Source organism: Vulpes lagopus, chromosome 10, assembly GCF_018345385.1.
Source record: "Vulpes lagopus strain Blue_001 chromosome 10, ASM1834538v1, whole genome shotgun sequence".
In the NCBI taxonomy this organism is placed as follows: Eukaryota; Metazoa; Chordata; class Mammalia; order Carnivora; family Canidae; genus Vulpes; species Vulpes lagopus.
In genome coordinates, this window is record NC_054833.1 from 34,495,808 (window position 1) to 34,516,758 (window position 20,951).

At 43.8% G+C, this 20,951-nt stretch overlaps 2 protein-coding genes across 4 annotated transcripts in view; one reads left to right on the forward strand and one right to left on the reverse strand.

Annotated features, from left to right (window-relative positions):
* The window catches only part of FAM118B (family with sequence similarity 118 member B), a 46,363-nt gene extending 37,637 nt beyond the window's left edge, over nt 1–8,726 (reverse strand). Inside the window, exon 1 of one of the 3 annotated variants that reach the window (XM_041773106.1) lies at nt 8,632–8,726. The gene's annotated coding sequence lies outside the window, so the exon portion shown is untranslated. Of the gene's footprint in view, nt 1–7,632; nt 7,970–8,631 lie in introns of those variants that run through there. The other 2 variants (XM_041773107.1, XM_041773109.1) reach the window with 2 other exon arrangements.
* A 95-nt stretch (nt 8,727–8,821) lies between these two features.
* Nucleotides 8,822–20,730, forward strand: RPUSD4 (RNA pseudouridine synthase D4). Its single transcript, XM_041773117.1, has 7 exons — nt 8,822–9,024; nt 9,415–9,580; nt 11,955–12,156; nt 17,184–17,277; nt 17,354–17,498; nt 18,831–18,928; nt 19,491–20,730. The coding sequence occupies exons 1-7, from the start codon at nt 8,833–8,835 to the stop codon at nt 19,728–19,730; spliced, it is 1,137 nt and encodes a 378-aa protein (XP_041629051.1). The 5' UTR covers nt 8,822–8,832; the 3' UTR covers nt 19,731–20,730.
* The last annotated feature ends 221 nt before the right edge of the window (nt 20,731–20,951 follow it).

Below are 20,951 nucleotides of genomic sequence, written 5' to 3' on the forward strand. Positions count from 1 at the left end.
GCTGAACGGGTAGCATCAGTTTTAAAAAGTGGTCAGTAAAAATAACTGAGGAAAGAAATAGGTGAGAGAAAAGCAGGTTAGGAAGACCTAAAAACATACTTTGTTAAAAAGCGAAGGAGGTCAGTGCAAGACGGAGGGAGGAACTGGAGGGAGCAGAACAGAGGGCTGAGCGGCTGGAGCCCAGGGGACGTGGACACTTGATCAGAGGAAAGCAAGCACCTCTCCTCCTTGACTAGCCAAGGAAAGGTCCCCAGGAGGCGCTGCAGAAATATGTCAAGTACAGAAAAGTACAAAGAGCAAACGAAAACCACCCTGTAATCCCACCTGGTGATAACGACCGTTGATACTTTGGTTTCCGTGGAGAAAAACAGTTTTCAAGAAACTCTTGAAAGAAGTGCAAGCATGCTGGCTTCTGCGCATCAATTCAGAAAACCGTATTTGTTAGTTTGCCCCTGTCTTTACCCTGTAAATTTTCCATATTACGTATAAGCTCCTCTTTTCGTTTTCCTTTCAACTTTTCTTCCTTCATTTCTCTTAGTAAAATTAACTTTCAACAGTACTCAGATAGCTCATAGATTCATCAAAAGAGCAGCAGTATATGTATCCATAGTAAAATAAAGTAGTAGTACATTTATTTCTAGTGCCTGAGGGAAGTGAGGAAATACAGGGAGAATGGGAACAAGGAGGGCCTGAGCGGAAGGCTAGACCCTCCCAGTACCGGTGTACATGGCTTAATGGTATCTGTCAAACTGTAGGGGGAAGCAGTAAGTTCTCATTACATGCAGGGGCTTGCCATTATTTGGGGGTTGATATTCATTTCAGCAATAGATTGTAAAGTTGCTCTGATGCAGAGAGTGAGAACTAAAAAACTTCAATGGGTCCTCTTTGAAGCTATCATATCCATATAACAAGTATGGATATTATGAAATAGGATCAGAGAGAAAGAAAAGAGGGGAGGGAGGTAGAAACCAGAGAACTAGAAGAAAATGTCCCAGAAAATGTCCCATTCCCAAGAAAATGTCCCATTCTAACTAATGTTTATTAGTTAGAATGAAAGGGTCCACTGAGGGCAGCCCGGGTGGCTCAGCGGTTTAGTGCCTGCCTTCGGCCCGGAGCGTGATCCTGGAGACCCGGGATCGAGTCCTGCATCAGGCTCCCGGCATGGAGCCTGCTTCTCTCTCTGCCTCTCTGCCTCTCTCTCTCTCTCTCTCTCTCTCTCTGTGTGTGTGTGTGTGTGTGTCATGTCTCAGGAATAAATAAATCTTTAAAAAGAAAAGAAAGGGTCCACTGAGAACCCATATACTATAGTACATCATTAAGAAATGATGTGTGTGTGTGTGTGTGTGTGTGTGTCATGTCTCAGGAATAAAAAAATCTTTAAAAAGAAAAGAAAGGGTCCACTGAGAACCCATATACTATAGTACATCATTAAGAAAGTCCAAAATGCCAGGGTCAGAATATTCTAAAAGCTCCCAGTAAGAGAGGAAAGAGAAAAATAAAACTAACGAAACAAGGTCTCATAAAAAAGGATTTGATTGCTAGGTCTCCAGAGCAATTACACATACCAGTAACCTGGCACAACCGTGCCTTCAAAATTCTGAGGGAAAATTATTTTCAACCTAGAATTCTGTAACAATTCCAAACGGTCGGACAAGTTTGTGGGCATTCAGATACTTCTCAGGAAATAGAAATGTAAGCCAAGAAATGGGACATGGATGACAACCCAGGAGGAGAGTGAAGGGCAGTTCCAATGATACCTGGGTGGTAGTTCTCGATTGGAAACATCAAGTGACACATGTGAGCTTATGGGAAATGTTACTCATAAGAATGTGGCAATTATGCTGGAGCATCTGAGAAAAAATTAACGGTATGTAGGTATGTGGAAAAAAAAACAGGCAAAGGTCAAGCTAAACACAAGAGTGGAGCGGAGACAGATCAACTAGCTCAATAGGCCAAACACTGGGGGGAGAAAAAAACAAGAAATAACATATCAAATGATTTAGAAATATGAAGATAATGCCTGAGGAAAGAGCAAAATAACAGAGGCTGCCTCTAAAGAATGAGATTATGAGATGGGGAGAATGGAGGGACTGGCTCCCCTCCCCCCCACACACTTCTTTTAGCACTGTTTTACAACATACATGTGAATTACTTTAATAAAAAAAAAGGGGGGGGAATAACAATATTTAAAATCTGCCATTTTTCTCTATATTTTTTAATACAATTTTTAAAAAAAGATTTTATTTATTCATGAGAGACAGAGAGAGGCAGAGGGAGGAGCAGGCTCCATGCAGGGAGCCTGACGTGGGATTCGATCCCGGGTCTTGAGGATCACGTCAGGGGCCAAAGGCGGCACTAAACCGCTGAGCCACCTGTGCTGCCCTTCTCTCTATATTCTTTAGTAACCTTACCCTTCTTCTAGTCTATTCATAAACAGAAGAACTTTTAGCTCAAAGTCTTATGGAGCAGGGAGGAGGGAGGGCAAGAGATTCCTGAGCTTTAATTCAGCATTTTCCTGAATCAAAATTTCTAGAAGAGGGATCTGTAGATTTAAAAGTACGATGGAGGTGGCTCAGAGGTTGAGCATCTGCCTCTGGGGGCGTGATCCTGGGGTTCTGGGATCGAGTCCCACATAGGGCTGTCTGCATGGAGCCTGCTCCACCCTCTGTCTACGTCTCTGCCACTGTGCCTCTCATGAATAAAAAAAAAAAAAAAAAGTACGAAGGCAATTCTTATAGTCAAGCAAGTTGGGGAAATGCTGCCTAGAACATGGGGATCAGTAAACTCAAGCGTGGATTTGGTTTTCCAACTCAGCTATCAGCGCAGCTCTCCTAATAGCTAGTGGAGGTTATTTTCATTCACCTAACAATCTCATTAGAGTAAAATGCTTACAGCATATTTCAATCACCACCAAATGAAACACACACAACAATCCACATCTTTCACTTACTGTTGTTCAAATTTTCAAATAAATGCAAAAAACAGGTTTATTCAACTTAAGCAACTATCTGTTGCAAATACCTTCTTGCATTTCTCTAGGGATCCTGATATCCTCTGGCTTTTATCCAACCACATGGTTGAATAGTCCCTCAATTTTCCAATGTTCATGTTCTAGAAACATGGTTTTTCATGTTCACCCTTCCAATGAGTATTCCTTTTCCCTGAAGATACTTTGCTCATCTTCATTTACATAGATGCCCTCAAAATATATAGTTCTTCAGTCTTGAAAATGCTGTAATGCAATGATCTTATTTTAACTTATAATCACAAAATGCTGACTAATAAGTTGAGTATCTTCTACATGATAGGCATCATACACATTGATCTTGTCTCTCACCACAACAACCTTATTAGGTATTATTAATTCTGTGATACATATGAAAAAACAGAGGCTGAGAACAAATGCTTATAAATGGCAAAGCCTGATGCAAACCTCAGTGTTTTCAAAGCTCATGCTCTAAAAATACCATGCTGCCTTATTTCTAGCAAGCACTGGAATTTCAGAAATCATCTAATTGTTCACCACACCTGCTTTTTGGGGTGAGAAATTTAAGGTCCAAAACACTGAAGTTAATCACCTAAGTAGCAGAATCAGACTAAATTCCCTACCTCTTGATTCTTACTCTATTTAAGATTTACTTAACAAATCTATGAACCTCGTGCTATACTAGTATGCAAGACATATCTGATACTTTTTGAGACTTAACTATGTGCTAAGTTCTACACGAGTGCTTTAACCTGCATTAACTCACTCAATCCTTACAGTAGTCCTAAGGCAGATATGATCCACATTTCACAGGACAAAGAAGCTAAAGTGAGAGAAGTTAAGCAACTTGCACAAGGTTACACAACTAGCAAATTGCAGAGCCAGGATTCTGAAACCACCTTTCTGTCTCCAAAGTGCAAGCTCTAATCCGATGTGCTCTAAGCATCCTCAGGTACAGGCTGCATGTCTCTTCTGAATGCCCACAGTTTTATTCTTCTAATTAAAAGAGCATTCATGATGTGTGGATTTTTCTTGAGTCTCGATTCAAACAAATCAACTACTTAAAAAGAGAGACCAACTGGAAAATTTGTCGACTGTTTGCTCAGTGATACTAAGAAAGTGGTGTGATAATGGCATTGTAGTTTTTGTCAAAAATCAGTCCTTATCTTTTACAGACACATACTAAAGTGTTTACAGATGGTTCAACACCGTCTGGGCGGTCAGGGTGCAGTGTAGAACAAGAGTGGCCCCGAGTTGGTTGGTAGAAGCTGGCTGATGGAAATCTAGGGTTCATTATCTTCTCTACTTCTATAAATGTTTGGAATTTACAATTAAGAAAAAAAATGCATGATAAAAGAATTGAGGAAAAACATGGTATCAACAGTATTTGGGGAACAGTTATGAATGACTTTTTTCCCTACTCTATCTTACATATTTTCTGTATTACTTTTTTTAACGGAAAACAAACTATTTAAAGAAATTTTCTCTCTTCTCTAAAGCGGCAGAGCAAGATTGCCCATAATCTAATGAGGTCAAAGCACTGTGACAAAAGCATTTCCCATCTCTTCATCAGTTAAGGACTTTTCACAAACTTTTAGAAAGATCACTTTGTAAGGATAGGTATGCTCTTCAAACACAAACTAGCCAACACCATAAAGGCACATAAAAAAGAAATAAATTAGAGGCAGATTTAACAAACACAGTTAACAATACAATTCCTTGGATAGTTAGAGCCTGGGTAAAGACCTTCATTGTGTAATACTGACTTTCCTAAATGGTCAAACAAGTGACGGGCTAGGGATCTCCTCAGACTATTGAAGGGTCAGGTGGGGACCGGGCTCAGCTCAGCAACCAGGCCAGCTGTCTTCTGTGGGCAGGCTCCAGTTTTCCTCCACGAAATAATTATTTCCACATGTACCATGACATTAAAAAGTTGAGAAGTACTGGTTTAAGCCAGACCTGTCTTGAGCATCACTCAAAAGCCGAATAAAAATATAAGGAGGGAAATTAGTATAATGGAATCTCTTTAAAATGCAGACATGGGGGGACCCCTGGGTGGCTCAGCGGTTTAGCCCTGCCTTTGGCCCAGGGTGTGATCCTGGAGACCCGGGATCAAGTCCCACATCGGGCTTCCAGCATGGAGCCTGCTTCTCCCTCCTCCTGTGTCTCTGCCTGCCTCTCTCTCTCTCTCTCTCTCTCTCTCTCTCTCGGTCTGTCATAAATAAATAAATAAATCTTTAAAAAAAAGTAAAATGATGACATGGAAAAAAGAACTAACACCCATATTATGGGTATATAACACAATGTTTTAGAAAACCACTGTTTTCTAGTATTTTTTCTTTTATCTGCACTCCCTCTCATGGAAATCTTAAGGTACATTCCAACACTACTCAATAAGGTGACCTCCAAATAATAAATGTTAGCTCAGTGGCATAAGGTTAAATTCTGGGGACAAGAGCAGAATCTTGATTCTCTGTGGTTATGCTAAATGTATGCAAGATAAATCTGAAATAAATTCCACTTAAGAAAGTTCTTAAGTGTCACTAGAAAATCTTCAAAGAATAGAAGCTTGGAGCTATAAGGATCTTCTTTTAAAAGACAAAAAACTGAGTCCAAATTACTTGCTCAGGTTCACAAGCAGCTGAGCTGGGACTAGTCCCCAGGATCGCAGCTGCCAGTAACTGCACTTCCCAGGACACCTCCAAGGCGCTCCTGCTAATTGCTTCTTTGAATCTAAAACCATAAAAGGATATCCAAGTACTTCCTGCTCTTAACTGAATTGTTGGTTAATCTGCAACCCGCAAATCAATGTTTGAGAAGCCAGAAACCAACCTCATGCTGCTAATTAATCTTAACTCTGTGATATTTAAACACAAGTTCTTTTATTAGTCACTCGATGTTTTTGAAATAAAAAGGCGACTGTGTTCTTGCACAGATCAGGAAATAGCCTCAAAAACAAATCTTCAGATACTTCTTTAAATAGTTATGTTGGGGGAACACATTATGACTTGTCAAAATCTATGTAAATAAGTCATGTTTGTACTCTCTAAGAAAGAAGATACCACTAGACATCACTATAGAATTTTCTTCCTTGCAGTAAGACAACAGTACAGACAAGAGCAGTCCCCAACCAAAAAGAGACTGTGACATTGGTGAAGTAGAAAAATGAACTGCCTAAAATAAAATCAATTGAACGAGAAGAGGAAGGAGATAACATTAAAACAAAAGACAGCATATTTGCATAACTTCTTGTATATACAGAAAGCAACACTACTTTAAATAACCATATACTAAAAACATTAAGATGTAACTTCTGTACCCATTTTGACTAAAGCTGTACTGATAACAAGCAAACAAAACCTTTGAATCCTTCAAATATTTTACAGTTTCAAAAAGAAAAACCTGAAAGATCCTTCTCCAGAAAAAAAGTGACCAGTGTTTTTATTCTTAAGCACTATAATGTGTACCTTGGTTACCCTGAAACCCAAGAACACAAGCTCTGTGTCACCAGCATTGACATCTGAGTTGTTCTTCATTTGTTTCCTGACAGAGAACGCCAATTCTGCAAGAACAGGTGTCATTTCTTGAATGCCACTAAGCACAAGGTAAGGGGGAAAAAAGCCCTTACACAAAAAACATAAAAGTCCTATACCTAAAACAAGTTTGAAATTAACAATATAATTTTAGACCCTCACATTCACATTTCAGAGCCTTGGAAAAGGAGGCTTCCCGGACCTAAGCGAAATTAGTAAAATCAGAACCTGGGTCTGTAGCATATCATTAAGAGGTAACAATTTTCAAGTATTATAGATCTGTATTTTATCTGTGAATTTGCAGAAGAAAAAAAAAAAGATATAGTTTCCCAACCTCCCTCAGGATTCTTCGAATTTATATCCTGATCACCTGTCTTATTACAGAAACATACACAAGCCTTCCTCCCTGCGGATTACAAACACTTTTCCTTCTACCTCCTTTCTTCAGATCAAAAACTTACAGAAAGAAGACAATTCAAATGTTCAGACCCATCTAACATATCTCTGTGATGCACTGCGGCCATCTAAGGAATGAGTATTTGTGAGTTTACTCTGTGCCTGATGTGGGTGGGGATTACAAAGAAACCAGGAGCGAATCCTCAAGGGACTGAGACTTCAACAGCAACTTCAACGATACAACCTGACCTGTGCTCAACATCAATTCAGACTCAGGGACGCCTGGGTGGCTCAGCCTTTGGTGCCTTCCTTTGGCCCAGGGTGTGATCCTGGAGTCCCAGGATGGGAGTCCCACGTAGGGCTCCCTGCATGGAGCCTGCTTCTCTCTGTATCTCTCATGAATAAATAAATAAATAAAATCTTAAAAAAAAAAAATCAATTCAGACTCCAAGAACGGTACAGTGTTGGAGGGCATAAGACCACTGGATGAAGCATCACCTCCTTCCCGATCCCCTAGACTGCAGCATCTCCGCTCATCCACCGGCTCTCAAAGCCCTCTTCAATCTGTCCTGCGTTCAGTAACTGCCAGATTCATTTCTAGAATTCAAGGAGCCTCTCTGCTGCTCAAGAAGCTTCAGACACTCTTCATGACTTCCAACATCTAGCTCAAACCCTTCTCCAACTTACGAAGTCTCCTACCCGTCAGCTCCACTTCACCTGTTCAACTTTATTTGCTGCCCAACATGGTTCCCTTCTGCCAATCCCTTTCGGAGGGGTGTCACGCAAACCTAGTCCCACCACCTGCTGGAACTCAAGGAGTCTCCATCCTCCGCGGTCTTAAAAAAAAAAAAAAAATTGTGTCCTCTAGTGTCGGTACAGGTCCATTCGTTTTCTGAACACCCCCTCCGAGCTCGCCGTTAGGTTCCTTAACAAATGGCAGGTAGGTCCCACGGTGTTTTTCACATTATCACCCCAAACAGAGGTTCATCCTTCCAGGCACCCCTCGGTGAAATCACAGGGCAACTGCTTGCACTGGGGCGTGCGAGTTCCAACACTGCACCTCGTAAGAGAGGGAGAGAGGGGGGTTTGGGGCGGTTGCAAAGTAGGGAGGGGGGAAATGAAGGAGGGAGGGGAGGGGAGGGGAGGGGAGAGGAGGTCCGCGCTCCGTATTGTCAGTGTTTTCTTTGGAAGGAGCAAGGAGAACGTAAGGAGAGAGGGACTCCAGAAAATGCATTCTTGAGGCAGAACAGAAGAAACTCAAGGTACGCCGCAGGTCGGAATACGGGCTGGGGGGGGGGCCTGGCTTAACGGAAGGGTTCCCCATCACCCCCGGGAGAGCACAGGTTGCAACCTGAAACAAAGAGGAGGTGAGGGGTGGAGAGCCTACAGAGATCCGGGCATCTCCGAAGGTCGAACGGCGAGGAAATGAGAGGCGACACGACGCGTCCCCCGGGGGCCTGGCCGGGCACCAGGGATGTGGTTGCCAAGAGGGACGAGGCAGGCGCCCGGGAGGGCTCCGGGACGAGCGTTTATGGGGCATCGCTTCCACGGGGCGCGGGGGCGGGGAAGTGGTTTTGAGCGCGATCTTCTCCCAGAGGGACAAACGGCTCCCAGTGCAATGCTCTCCGAGAACGGAATCCCCGGACACGCGAAAACGTTAAAGCGTTGGGAGAACCGGCATTTCCCAGCCCCAGCCCGGCTTCCCAACACACTCACCGAGTCTCCTCCAAACGCCACCGCTCCAGCTGCAGCTACCGGCCGGCGCAGCCGCACTCAGCGCGCACCGCCCCACGTGACTGGCCCAGGCCCCGCCCCGCCCTCCCCCACGTGATCCCCAGGCCCCGCCCACTCCATCCTCCCTTCAGCTCCCCCCTCTAAGGCACGTGGTCTCGGCTCGCCCCGCCCCTTTTGGAGAAGATGGCGGCGCCCATGTGTAATGCGCCGAGCCTCTGGCTGCGATGCTCCGGGCGGCGGCGTGTCGGCGGTCTCTTTACTCTCGTCTCAAAGCCATTTTGTTCGGCCGCTGCTGCGCCTGGGACCCTGAGTGCCCAGCGATTAGCGGAGAAGCTTCGAGCCCAGAAACAGGAACAGAAGACGAAGAAGCAGCTGGTGAGTCCGAAAGGACCACAACTCCCAAGAGGCATTGCGTTCGCTGGTTCCCAGCCTGGGGGTGGGGTGGGGGAGGTAGGAGGGTCCTCCGGCAGGTGTCAGGTGTTAGGTGGCCGTGGAAGACCTGTGGGAGAGCGGGGGGAGGAGGGGACGGGAAGGGATGAGGACGGCGCCGCGTCTTTCCGCGGGTGGGGTCTTCGGCTTCTGCCACGGCCCTGCCCTCTGCGTGGAGGCAGGTGAGACGGGCACCGCTGCTCCCGAAGCGTAGGGGGAAGGCGCCGGTCCCGTGCAGAGGCAGTCATCCCCAACCCCAACCCCAACCCCGGTTGTCACCCGGACTTCTCCAAGGTCTTCAGCAGCCTTTCCCTGTGGCTCCTTCTCTCTCCCTAGGCGCCCACTAGCCCTGTTCAGCGGAGAGTGCACGAACTGGTGCGGTTCACTCAGCAGCTGCAGCGAGTCCACCCCAACGTGCTGGCCAAGGCGCTGAGCCGCGGCGTTCTGCACCAAGACAAGGATCTCGTGGTCATCAATAAACCCTACGGTCTCCCTGTGCATGGTAAGGACCACGCGGGAAAAGGAGTTTGGTGCGGGGGTGGGGTGGGGGAGCTGCTTCTGTTTTCAGTACAACTAGGGACAACTCTGACACATCACTTGTGGGGCTCCTCGAAGCCTTGCGCTCAAAAGAATTAAGCTTTTGTGGAGCTGTATATAAGGCACTACTGAAGACGCAGAGATAGGAAAGACGGTCTCTGCATTCCCAAACATTTGACAGTCAGCAGTGATTTATGGAATGCCCTGCGTCCAGACCCCTACAGAGATTTTTACAGAGAAATACTAAATGTGTGGTTCTTGTCTTCATATTATTTTCCATCAAGACTGGGAAAGAATGGGGCTCCTGGGTGGCTTAATGGTTGAGCATCTGCCTTTGGCTCAGGTCATGATCTCAGGGTGCTGGGATCGAGTCCCTCATCCGGCTCCCCCGCAGGGAGCCTGCTTCTCCCTCTGCCTGTGTCTCCGCCTCTCTCTGTGTCTCTCTCATGAATAAATAAATAAAATCTTAAAAAAAAAAAAAAAAGACTGGGAAAGAAGAAATGATTGTAAGAAAAAAATATATGGTACTTAATATATTAAGCTTCCTGTTATTTCCCCTTCCAGCAATGACACCACTATATTTTAGCCTTTTTTTGCAATTTTCCCACTTTCACTAAATTGCATCAATACGCTGTTCTGTTTTCAGCCTATCAATCTTCTGTGTTCTGATAGTTAATTAACTTCTATAAATAATAGTATTTTCATGTAATGGCTCCGAATTTGCTTCATCAAGTGTCTTTTTTTAACATGGTGATTTATTGCACAATTTTCTTCACATGATCCAGACTCTAATTTCATCAGTTAAGTCCAGACCAACGAAAATAGTCTGTCTTCATTGAACAAAGATCAGAAAATCTCAACCCACAAGCCCAAAACTGCTGTATAAATCGGTCAGCCACCTCAAGCCATGAGTGGAAACGGAATAACTTGAGAGAAATCATATCTTATCCTGTACATGAGCAGGGATCAAAGGATCAGATAAGGACCACCTAAGCATGCAGAAACTCCAATTACAGAGACCAACATGAAAACTCTTATAAAAGTGGAATTTCAGTTAAAGCAAAAATTAAACTGCCCTGTAGAGAGGTGTCCAGTACTGAAAACATATGCAGGATCCATGTACACAGAAACATATAAACTTGTATAGAAGATAACTTCCTTTAAAGAGTTCATAGAAATTGCAAAATACAGAAGATATTCATGTTGTAAAATCTAAGGGCCAAAAAAAAATGTTAACAAATTATGTATTCGTGATATGATACTAAAAAAGAATATGTGTGAGTGTGCACATAGGACACCCACAATGCCCAGAGCTTAATGGACGCTGAAGTGTTTCTGAATAAGTGTTGAATGTAGTTGTCTAAAACAGCTAAATGCGACAGGAAAGATTGACAGAAAAAAATGCATTTGGGAGAGAGATTTGCTGGGGGAAAAGACATAGCTGAGCTAAAAGAATGCTTTTTGGGGAGGTATGGAGAAAAGCATAAAGACGAGTTAAGTCATACATTGCCAAGTGTTCTGTGTGTTTTCTTTTTCTCTCTTAATCCTTTTCTTTCCATTCCCCATGAGACAATTATCTAGATATGTACAATTTATAGATGAAAAAACAAGTTGGAAAGATTAAATAATCTATTCAGGGTCAATAGCTAGTAGGCATAGAATAGAACTGGAACATCTCACCTAAAGTCCATCTTCTTAGCTCTTCTGTAATGCCTCAGGAGAACCTCACAGTTTTGTATTTATCATTCACGTTTACTTGGTAAATTTTCTTTTCTTTCTTTTTTTTTTTTATAAATTTATTTATTCATGAAAGACACAGAGAGAGAGGCAGAGAGACATAGACAGAGGGAGAAGCAGGCTCCATGCAAGGAGCCTGATGCGGGACTCGATCCCAGGACCTCAAGATCAAGGCCTGAGCCGAAGGCTCAACCACTGAGCCACCCAGGTGCCCCCTTGGTAAATTTTCAAGCCTTCGTTTGTATAGTAAAATATCAGATCTCCTTATTTTGATTGCTAATTTTATTATGAGTATTCAAGTAGATAAATAAGTAGGTGTATGTCTGAGGAAAAAGCCACATGCTGGGACTGTGCTTCTCAAACTTTAATCGGCATGTGAGTCCCTTGAGTATCTTGTTAAAATACAGAGTTTGATTTAGTAGTATGGATTGGGGGCCTGAGATTCTTTTCCAGCAAACTCCCTGGGCATACTGATGTTGCCAGTTCCTGGACCACATTTCAGAAATAAGGCTCTTGAAAATAATTAACTTTTTTTTCCCGGGTAGAATTCTTTGGTGGGATCTTTTACTAGCCACTAAAACCTCTGGCTCTTCCCTTTTTAGGTGGCCCTGGGGTGCAGCTCTGCATCAGTGATGTATTGCCTATCCTGGCAAAGATGCTTCATGGCCACAAGGCAGAGCCCTTGCATCTGTGCCACCGGCTGGACAAGGAGACTACAGGTGTAATGGTGTTGGCCTGGGAGAAGGAAGTGGCACATCAAGTCCAAGAGTTGTTTAGAACCCGTCAGGTGACAAAGAAGTACTGGTATGAAGCCCATCGCTAGTAGTACAGTTGATGTAAATGAAGGCATCCTTTTATCTATTTGTCCATTCATATGGAAGGACCTCCTATTAAAGAGAAGGTACCATGATAAGACATGTGGGCCTATGAAAAGTATAGGAAACAGACTGAGTGCTTAAAATATTGGAGCACCTAGGTGACTCAGTTAAGTGTCAGCCTTCGGCTCTAGTCATGATCCTGGAGTCCTGGGATCGAGCCCCACATCCTGCTCCCTGCTCAGTGGTGAGTCTGCTTCTCCCTCTCCTGCCCCACGCCCTGCTTGTGCTCTCTTGCTCTCACTCTCAAATAAATACATAAAATCTTAAAAAAAAAAAAAAAAAAAAAAGAACATTGGAATCTGATAAAATAGTGGTTCCTAATTATGGTCGTACATAAAAATTAATGAAAATTAGTTATACAAATAGTACACATTTCATTCCTGTGGTAAAATAGTCAAACAACAAAAATAAAGCCAAAAACTTGGAGAATCAACCCACTCTGTCATTCTAGGCCCTTCCCTTGGGATGGTTTGGGTTTTATTCCTCTGGTCCTTACCCAATGTATTTATGTACAGGTCTCATGTATAGAGTGTGTGTGTGTGTGTATGTGTGTGTATGTGTATTACATTGTACTTCTTCCCCCCATTAACTGTCTTGGGAGATTTTTCCATATTAGTGCATATAGGTGTATCTCCATTTTTTTTTTTTTAATAGAAGAAAGATAGATGAAAAAAAGTGAAACCTTACTCCTGTCCCCTGTCTAGTCAATTTTCTTCCCCAGAGGTAATCACTATTCTACTTTCTTATGTAAACTTTGAGTCATATAGGCATGTGTAGGTGAATTATTATATGGCAAGATATTTTGCACTGCTTTCCATCTTGCTGCTTTTTACTTGGACAATATATCTTGAAGAGCCCCTTGTATGTACACTTAGAGCTCTATAGTATTCTGCTGTATGGCTATCTCATAATTTTCTTATTGTTGGTTATTTATTTAACTTCCCATTTTTCAGAGTCTATTGCAAAGAATATGTGATCATATCTTTTAAGACAGATTCCTAAAGATGGAATTGCTAGGTTAAAGAGTACACACATTTAATATTTGTTTTTTTGTTGTTGGTGGTGATGGTTTCCCTTTTTTTTTTTTTTAAGATTTTATTTATTTATTCATGAGAGGCACAGAGAGAGGCAGAGACACAGGCAGAGGGAGAAGCAGGCTCCCTGTGGGGAGCCTGATGTAGGACTCAATCTCAGGACCCCAACATCATGACCTGAGCTGAACACTTAACCGACTGACCCACCCAGGCTCCCCTCACACATTTAATATTTGAAGTAATTACTATTAGGTAGGCCAAGTTTTCCTCCCAATAGAGTAGTTGACCCCATGGGTTTTTTTTGAAGGTTTGCCACTATGATGAGTAAAAAAAAACTGTTTTCTATTTCCCTGTGTACTAGTGATGTTATTTGTTTGCATGCTTATTTGGCTCGTGTTTTTTGAGTTTCCCTTTTTGTGAACAAAATTTATTTCTTTTGCTCAGTTATTTTTTATTTTCTATTTGATTGTAAGTATTCTTTTTTATCTTTTGGATGTCAGTACTTTTTGTATTATAGATTTTTGTAGCTACTTTGTGATCTTGGGAACCTTCAAAACAATCTCTATGCTGAGACCCACCTACAGAGGTCCTGATTCTTAAGTCTGATGGGTGTGGGCATCTCTATTTTTTAAAAGCTCCACAAATGACTCTACTGTGGAATCAAATGTGTAAGAAGCACCGTAATAAGAGATTATAGATAGTGGAAGAGATTTAGCATAGTATCTAAGAGTTCAATAAGATCTTGTAGAACTGAGGATACCTGGGTGGCTCAGCGGTTTAGCGCCTGCCTTTGGCCCAGGGCGCGATCCTGGAGTCCTGGGATCGAGTCCCACATCGGGCTCCCTGCATGGAGCCTGCTTCTCCCTCCTCCTGTGTCTCTGCCTCTCTCTCTCTCTCTCTCTCTCTCTCTCTCTCTCTCTGTCTACCATAAATAAATAAATAAATAAAATTTAAAAAAAAAAAAAGATCTTGTAGAACTGTTAGCCGTGCCATTTACAGCATGGGTCCTAAGGCAAGTTATTAATTAAACTTCTCTAAGCTTTGTCTTCATATGAAAAATGAGAATAATGTAGTTTAGGAGAGAGTTAAATGAGACAATGCATGTGAAGTGTTTAACACAGTGCATAGCTCCTAGTAAAAGCTGAAAGACAGAAAACTGAGACTATGTTATGTATGCAAGTAACCCAAATGTAAGGCTGTCAGAAGTGTTGGGGAGCCTGGGTGGCTCAGTCAGTTATGTCTGATTCATTTTTTTTTTTTTATTGATTTTATTTATTTATTCATGAGAGACACAGAGAGGCAGAGGGAGAAGCAGGCTCCATGCAAGGAGCCTGATATGGGGCTCGATCCCTGAACTCCAGGATCACTCCCTGATCCAAAGGCAGATGCTCAACCGCTGAGCCACCCAGGCGTTCCAAGTGTCTGACTCTTGATTTGGGCTCAGGGTCCTGGGATCAAGCCCCTTATTGGGCTCCATGCTCAGCAGGGAGTCTGCTTCGGGATTCTGTTTCTCTCTCTCTCCCTCTGCCCCTCTCCCTACGTGCATGCTCTCTCTAAAATAAATCTTTTTAAAGAGCATTATATTATTTGTGAGAATTGTTTATGAAAGTTTAGAATCGATAACCATTCTCATCATGTTTCTTGGAGGAATTGAAATCCATTAATTGTGTCTTGATGAATGAATAGGATTTGATAGATGAGCTGGAGAACTGTTATAGATTGTGAGAATGGCGTACACAAAAGAATAAGGCATGCGGTCTAGTTTGGAGGGGGGAATGGTGACAGATAATGCTGGAAAGGTATATCGTAGCCTAGTTTTTTTTTTTAATTTTTATTTATTTATGATAGTCACACACACACAGAGAGAGAGAGAGAGAGAGAGAGAGAGAGGGGGGCAGAGACACAGGCAGAGGGAGAAGCAGGCTCCATGCACCGGGAGCCCGATGTGGGATTCGATCCCGGGTCTCCAGGATCGCACCCTGGGCCAAAGGCAGGCGCCAAACCGCTGCGCCACCCAGGGATCCCTGTTGTAGCCTAGTTAATGATGGCCTTAAATACCAGGTGCAGGAGGTAGAAGTCAGAAGTAGACCATAGTTGGCAACTGATTAGCATTTACTGACTTACTATGATAATGACTTGTTACAGTTATTTGTTTGAATCTTTTTTTTAAGTATTTTATTTATTTAATCATGAGAGACACAGAGAGAGGCAGAGGCACAGGCAGAGGGAGAAGCAGGCTCCATGCAGGGAGCCCGATGTGGGACTCAATCCCGGGTCTCCAGGATCAGACCCTGGGCTGAAGGCAGCGCTAAACCGCTGAGCCACCTGCCCAGTTTGATTCTTACTAGACTTTGAATTTCTTGAAAGTGGGGATGTTTGTCCTCTTCATCTATATAGAACTAGTACCCACTTAAATCAATGCCTCCTTATATGTGTGGAGAATGTAGTAGGTAAACGTTTTAGGGCAGTAGTGTAATGTCAATTCAGAAGAATGAGCTAGCAGTTAAAACTCAATTTAAGTATGAGAAAATATATCAAATAGTAGCCCAAACTGCTACCAACCTGAAGTGAGGTGTCTAGGGTGGGAAATGTACGAGTGGGCTTTTGACGTCTTGGTCAGTGATTCTCTGATAGTCTACCGGGTACTCAGGAGGACTCCTTTGTGATTGACCTAGAAGAGACATAAACATTAAGGATAGACTAAAGGGTCTTCTCTACCCATCTCTGACATGACAAAAGATGACTTCCAACAAAAGTGATTTGGAGGGGCAGCCCCGGTGGCGCAGCAGTTTAGCGCCGCCTGCAGCCCGGGGTATGATCCTGGAGACCCAGGATCGAGTCCCACATCGGGCTCCCTGCATGGAGCCTGCTTCTCCCTCTGCCTGCTTCTCCCTCTGCCTGTGTCTCTGCCTGCGTCTCTATGAATAAATAAATAAAATCTTTAAAAATAAATAAAAACAAAAGTGATTTGGAATGGTTATTGAGTTATGGTGGTCGTTTCTGTGACTTTGAGCAGAGTTTCCCTCTATTTGTCTACCTGGCAAATTGGGCAGGAGTGGTTCTGTGAATTTTTCATCCTGTTCATTCGTTTCCTTGTTCATTTGTTTCATGTGCAGTCAGAAATTGACCATCTTTTAAAAAACAGGTTATAAAAAATAAAAAGAAACGGGATACATGGGGATCCCTGGGTGGCTCAGTGGTTGAACGTCTACCTTCAGTCCTGGGGTCCCGGGATCGAGTCCCACATCGGGGTCCCCGCATGGAGCCTGCTTCTCCCTCTGCCTGTGTCTCTGACTCTCTCTCTCTCTCTCTCTCTCTGTGTCTCTCATGAATAAATAAATAAAATCTTTAATTAAAAAAAAACAAAACAGGATACAAAACCATATTACCCTAACTTCGTTTTAGACTATACATACTCATTTTGGGATTGCCTGGGTGGTGCAGTTGGGTAAAGCACCTGACTCTTGGTTTCAGCTCAGGTTGTGATCTCAGGGCTGTGAGATCAAGCCCCACACTCAGCTCAGAATCTTCTTGGGGTTTTCTCTCTCTTCCTTTGCTCCTCTCCTCCCAAATAAATAAATCTTTTTTAAAAATTAGAAAAAAACTATACATATTCATTTTTTAAAGGCTGAAATGAAAGACCATGTTATTAATATAATTATTTTAGTTTTTCTGGGTTTTTTCCCCCAAATATTCTATAATTAGCTTACATTACCTTAGTAGTAAAAAAGATAAGCTTATAAGGTGAGCACCCAGCTCTCAGGCTATGCACTGTGACAGGAGATCACTTGGGATGCTCCAGTCTTAAGAACTGCGCACAGTAGTGCAGAAGATCCAGTGTTAAAGCCTCTAAGTAGCCGAATCTGAGGTGATCCCCCCTCACCTGTGGCTTAGACAAGGGTCTGTGTGTCGTCCCCAGGGCCATCACTGTGCGCGTCCCGGTGCCCTCAGCAGGAGTCGTGGATATCCCCATCACCGAGAAGGCGGTGCAGGGTCAGCAGCAGCACTACAAGGTGAGTGAGCCATCACCCAGAGGCTTGGGTTTTCTGCGCTTCCTTTTCAGCCATATCTTGATTTCTTTGGCTTCAGATGACGCTGTCTCCAGACTACCGCATGGACAATGGGAAGATGGTGAGAGTACGCAGCAACTGGAACGCACATATTGCCGTGACTCAGTACCATGTGCTGAGCAGCACTCTGTCCTCCGCCCTCGTGGAGCTCCAGCCTATTACCGGTGAGGGGCCACCTTTCCGCAGTGGGACGGCGGACTCCCAGGGCCACTGAGCTTCATCCAGGGCCTTGTACTGGGTTCTGCCCTTCTTCTGAGCAGCTAGTGTTGTGAGAGGGCTGGGATTGCAGCTGACATGTTGCAGAGTGTGCTTCTGGTGCCAGTCTGAGGCTGGGAACTCCAAGAGGGATGACTGTTGAAAAATAGGGGGTTGCAGAAAGATTTAAATAATCTGCTTACATTTATTTAAAAATTTTCAAAGTGATTCCTCAAAAAATTAAACATAGCATTACCATATAATTCAGCAATCCTCAAGAGTACCCAAGAGAATTGAAAGCAGGGATCAGAAAGATACGTGTACACCAGTGTTCATGGCAGCGTCACTCACAGTAGCCAAAAGGTGAAGCCAACCCAAACGTCCATCACCAGATGAATGGATAAACAAAATGTGGCCTACACATATTATTCAGTCTTGAAAAGGAAGGAAATTCTGACACCTTCCACAACATGGATGGACTTTATGCCAAGTGAAAGAAGCCAACACAGAAGGACGAATATGTCATGATTCCATTTATGAAATACCTAGAGTACTCAAATTCAAAGTAGAAGGGGGAAGGAATGGGGAGTGATTGTTTAATTAGGTCAGGGTTTCAGTTTGGGAGGATGAAAAAGTCTTGGAGATGGGTGGCGGCAATGGTTGCACAACAATGTGAAGGTACCTAATGCCACAGAACTGCACAGTTAAAAATGGTTAAGATGAGAAATTTTATGTCACGAATGTTTTCCTACAATGAAAAAATGTGCAAAGCGCTACTATTTAGTATAATTTAATAGTGTTATTCAAGGAACAAAATAAAACAAGGGGCACCTGGATGACCCAGTTGGTTAAGCATCCAACTCTTGGTTTTGACTCAGGTCACGATCTCAGGGTTGTGAGATTGAGCCTCCCCAGGCTCTGTACTGGGCGTGGAGCCTGCGTGGGATTCTCTCTCTCCTTCTCCCTCTGCCCTCCCCTCCACCCCTGCTCTCTTGCACACGTGGTTGCTCTCTCTCTAAAAAAAAACAAAAACAAAGCAGAGAGAGATACCAAGTTGATGATACTGGTTATCTGTGGTGCAAAGGGGACTGTGAGGGGGAGGAGAACTTACAGGCTCAACAGCATGTAGAATGTTTATTTCCTCATAGCTTACAGTTTGTTCTGTTATTCTTTATACTTTATGGCAGGGTGGGGCTTTGCCAGTTTTACCATGCTTCAATTTAATATGGTGAGAAACAGATGTGACCCACAGTATGGTTACTGTAGCTACTGAAGTTTTCTCTCTCTCTTTTTTTGTAAAGGAATAAAACATCAGCTTCGAGTTCATCTGTCTTTTGGATTGAATTGCCCAATCCTTGGTGATCACAAGTACTCAGACTGGAATAAGCTGGCCCCCCAGGTGATATTGGTTTGACCCAATGTACAACAGATAAGGGGGGTGACTTATGTTTTCCCCTCGTGGAACCCTGAAGCGAGTCACCACAAGGCTGTACTGATTGTCTTTAGACCTGGTACTCTACTAGTTACCTCTACTAGTTACCTAGATAGAGAGAAACAGCTACTATTCTCATGGAGCTGCAGGATCTATCAGAAGAACCCTTACGTGTCAGTCCTTAGCCTCAGATTTTGTTAGGAGGCTGTGGGTGGGTTGGTAGGGGGGACTTTCTGCAGGCTTCAAGCAGCCTTTCATGCTATTGCAGAAGATCCATGGTGGGAACTTTTTTATCTCATGATGTTACAGCCCATTCTCTAGGGCAGCTAGAGAACTGGCTGATAAGAGCTTCCCTGGTGTGGTGGTTTTTGTCTTCCCTGGGTTTTGAACTCTTCCTGGAAATGTCCCTGCAGCAGGCTGTCCACCTCTGTTCTTCCGGGGGAGTTAGCGCTGATTCCTTTAAGTGAAAGACCTCTGACCCTGTGTGCTGCTCCCGGCTGAACTGTTGGCTTGTCTTGTCTTTGTACAGAAGCTGTCTCTTGGTACCCTCAAGAAGCTAGGGCTGCAACAGGCGAAGGCCCGCCACCTCCCCCTTCACCTGCACGCCCGCCAGCTGATCCTGCCAGCCCTGGGGTCCAGGAAGGAGGAACTCAGCTTGGTTTGCAAGCTTCCTCGCTTCTTTGTACTCTCCCTGAGACGCCTGGACTTACAGATGCCAAGTCAGGATCAAAATGGGGATGATGAAGCTGGACATTTGAGAGCACAGTGAAGACCTCTGGGCAGTTTGGCCGTGAATCCTTCCCTTTGTTTAATGAACTTTGCTCACTTCTGACTTGGGACAGACTCCAGAAGACCCAGGTGTGGCAAGTGGAAGAAACCCAGCTGCTTCTGGACACTAAATTCCATTTGCTGAGACTTTGGCCACACTCTGGAAGAGCCTGCGGGAAGTATCCTTGCCTCAGAGTCTCCTCGCCCAGATGGAAGGGAGCCGAGGACCAGACAGATGGGGTCAGTGATTGGAGAAGGAGAAGCTACAGCACAGAGTCTGTGCTCAGAACTGTTTATATCCAACAATAAAGCTCTTGATCTTTCAGGAAGGTTCCTATGGTTGGAGAGGCACGATGGTTATCTAACTGCTAGAGATTTAGAAGCAGTACGTCACTGTCCTTATGGACACTCAGGACCTATTAGCCAACCTCTCTGCTCCTGTTCAGTCTCGGATTTTGTGGACCCCTATCTAGAAGGCAGGATTCTCTCCAGCTGCAGCACGGGCGCCTGCTAAGAGGTGTTCGATAAGCAAGCAAAGGAGATGTAAATGGCAGGCCGGGTGTGAGGCCCTGGTGGGGAGCACAGTGTCCACAGAGGGCAGTTGTTAGCTCTAGCTGGGTGTGGCTCTGCGGAAGCAGCTTTTCTCTTTTTTCAGTCAGGAAACCCAGATAGAGTTGAGCCCTGAACAGCATTGAGGGGGTTGGGCGCACCGACCCCCCTGCATAGTCACAAGTCCATGTATAACTTTTGACTCTCCCAGAACTTAACTACCAAGAGCCTACTGTCGACTGAAAGCCTTGCCAATGACATGAACAGTTGATTAGCATGCATTTTGTATGTTATATATATTATGTGCTGTATTCTCACAGTAAAGTCAGCTAGAGAAAAGAAAATGTTATTAAAATCATAAGGGGGCCCCTGGGTGGCTCAGTTGTTTGGCACAGGTCGTGATCTGGGGTCCTGGATTCAAGTCCTGCATCGGGCTCTCTGCTCAGCAGGGAGTCTACTTCTCCCTCTCCTTGTACCCCTTCACCCCACTTGTGCTCTCTCTGGGTATCTTTCTCTCTCAAATAAAATCTTTAAAAAAGAATCGTAAGGAAGAGAGAACACATTTACTTTACTATATTTATTGAAGAAAATCCGTGTATAAGTGACCTGCATAGTTCAAACCCACGTTGTAGGTGGATCAGCTAGCTGTACTTACATGAAAGCTCCAAGTACA

Excerpts from the sequence above, each read along its gene's own strand:
- RPUSD4 (XM_041773117.1), top strand. The coding sequence starts at position 8,833 with ATGGCGGCGCCCATGTGTAATGCGCCGAGCCTCTGGCTGCGATGCTCC. Across the intron at positions 9,025-9,414 it reads AGAAGACGAAGAAGCAGCTG|GCGCCCACTAGCCCTGTTCA; the intron begins GTGAGTCCGAAA and ends CTCTCTCCCTAG. Across the intron at positions 9,581-11,954 it reads CTACGGTCTCCCTGTGCATG|GTGGCCCTGGGGTGCAGCTC; the intron begins GTAAGGACCACG and ends TTCCCTTTTTAG.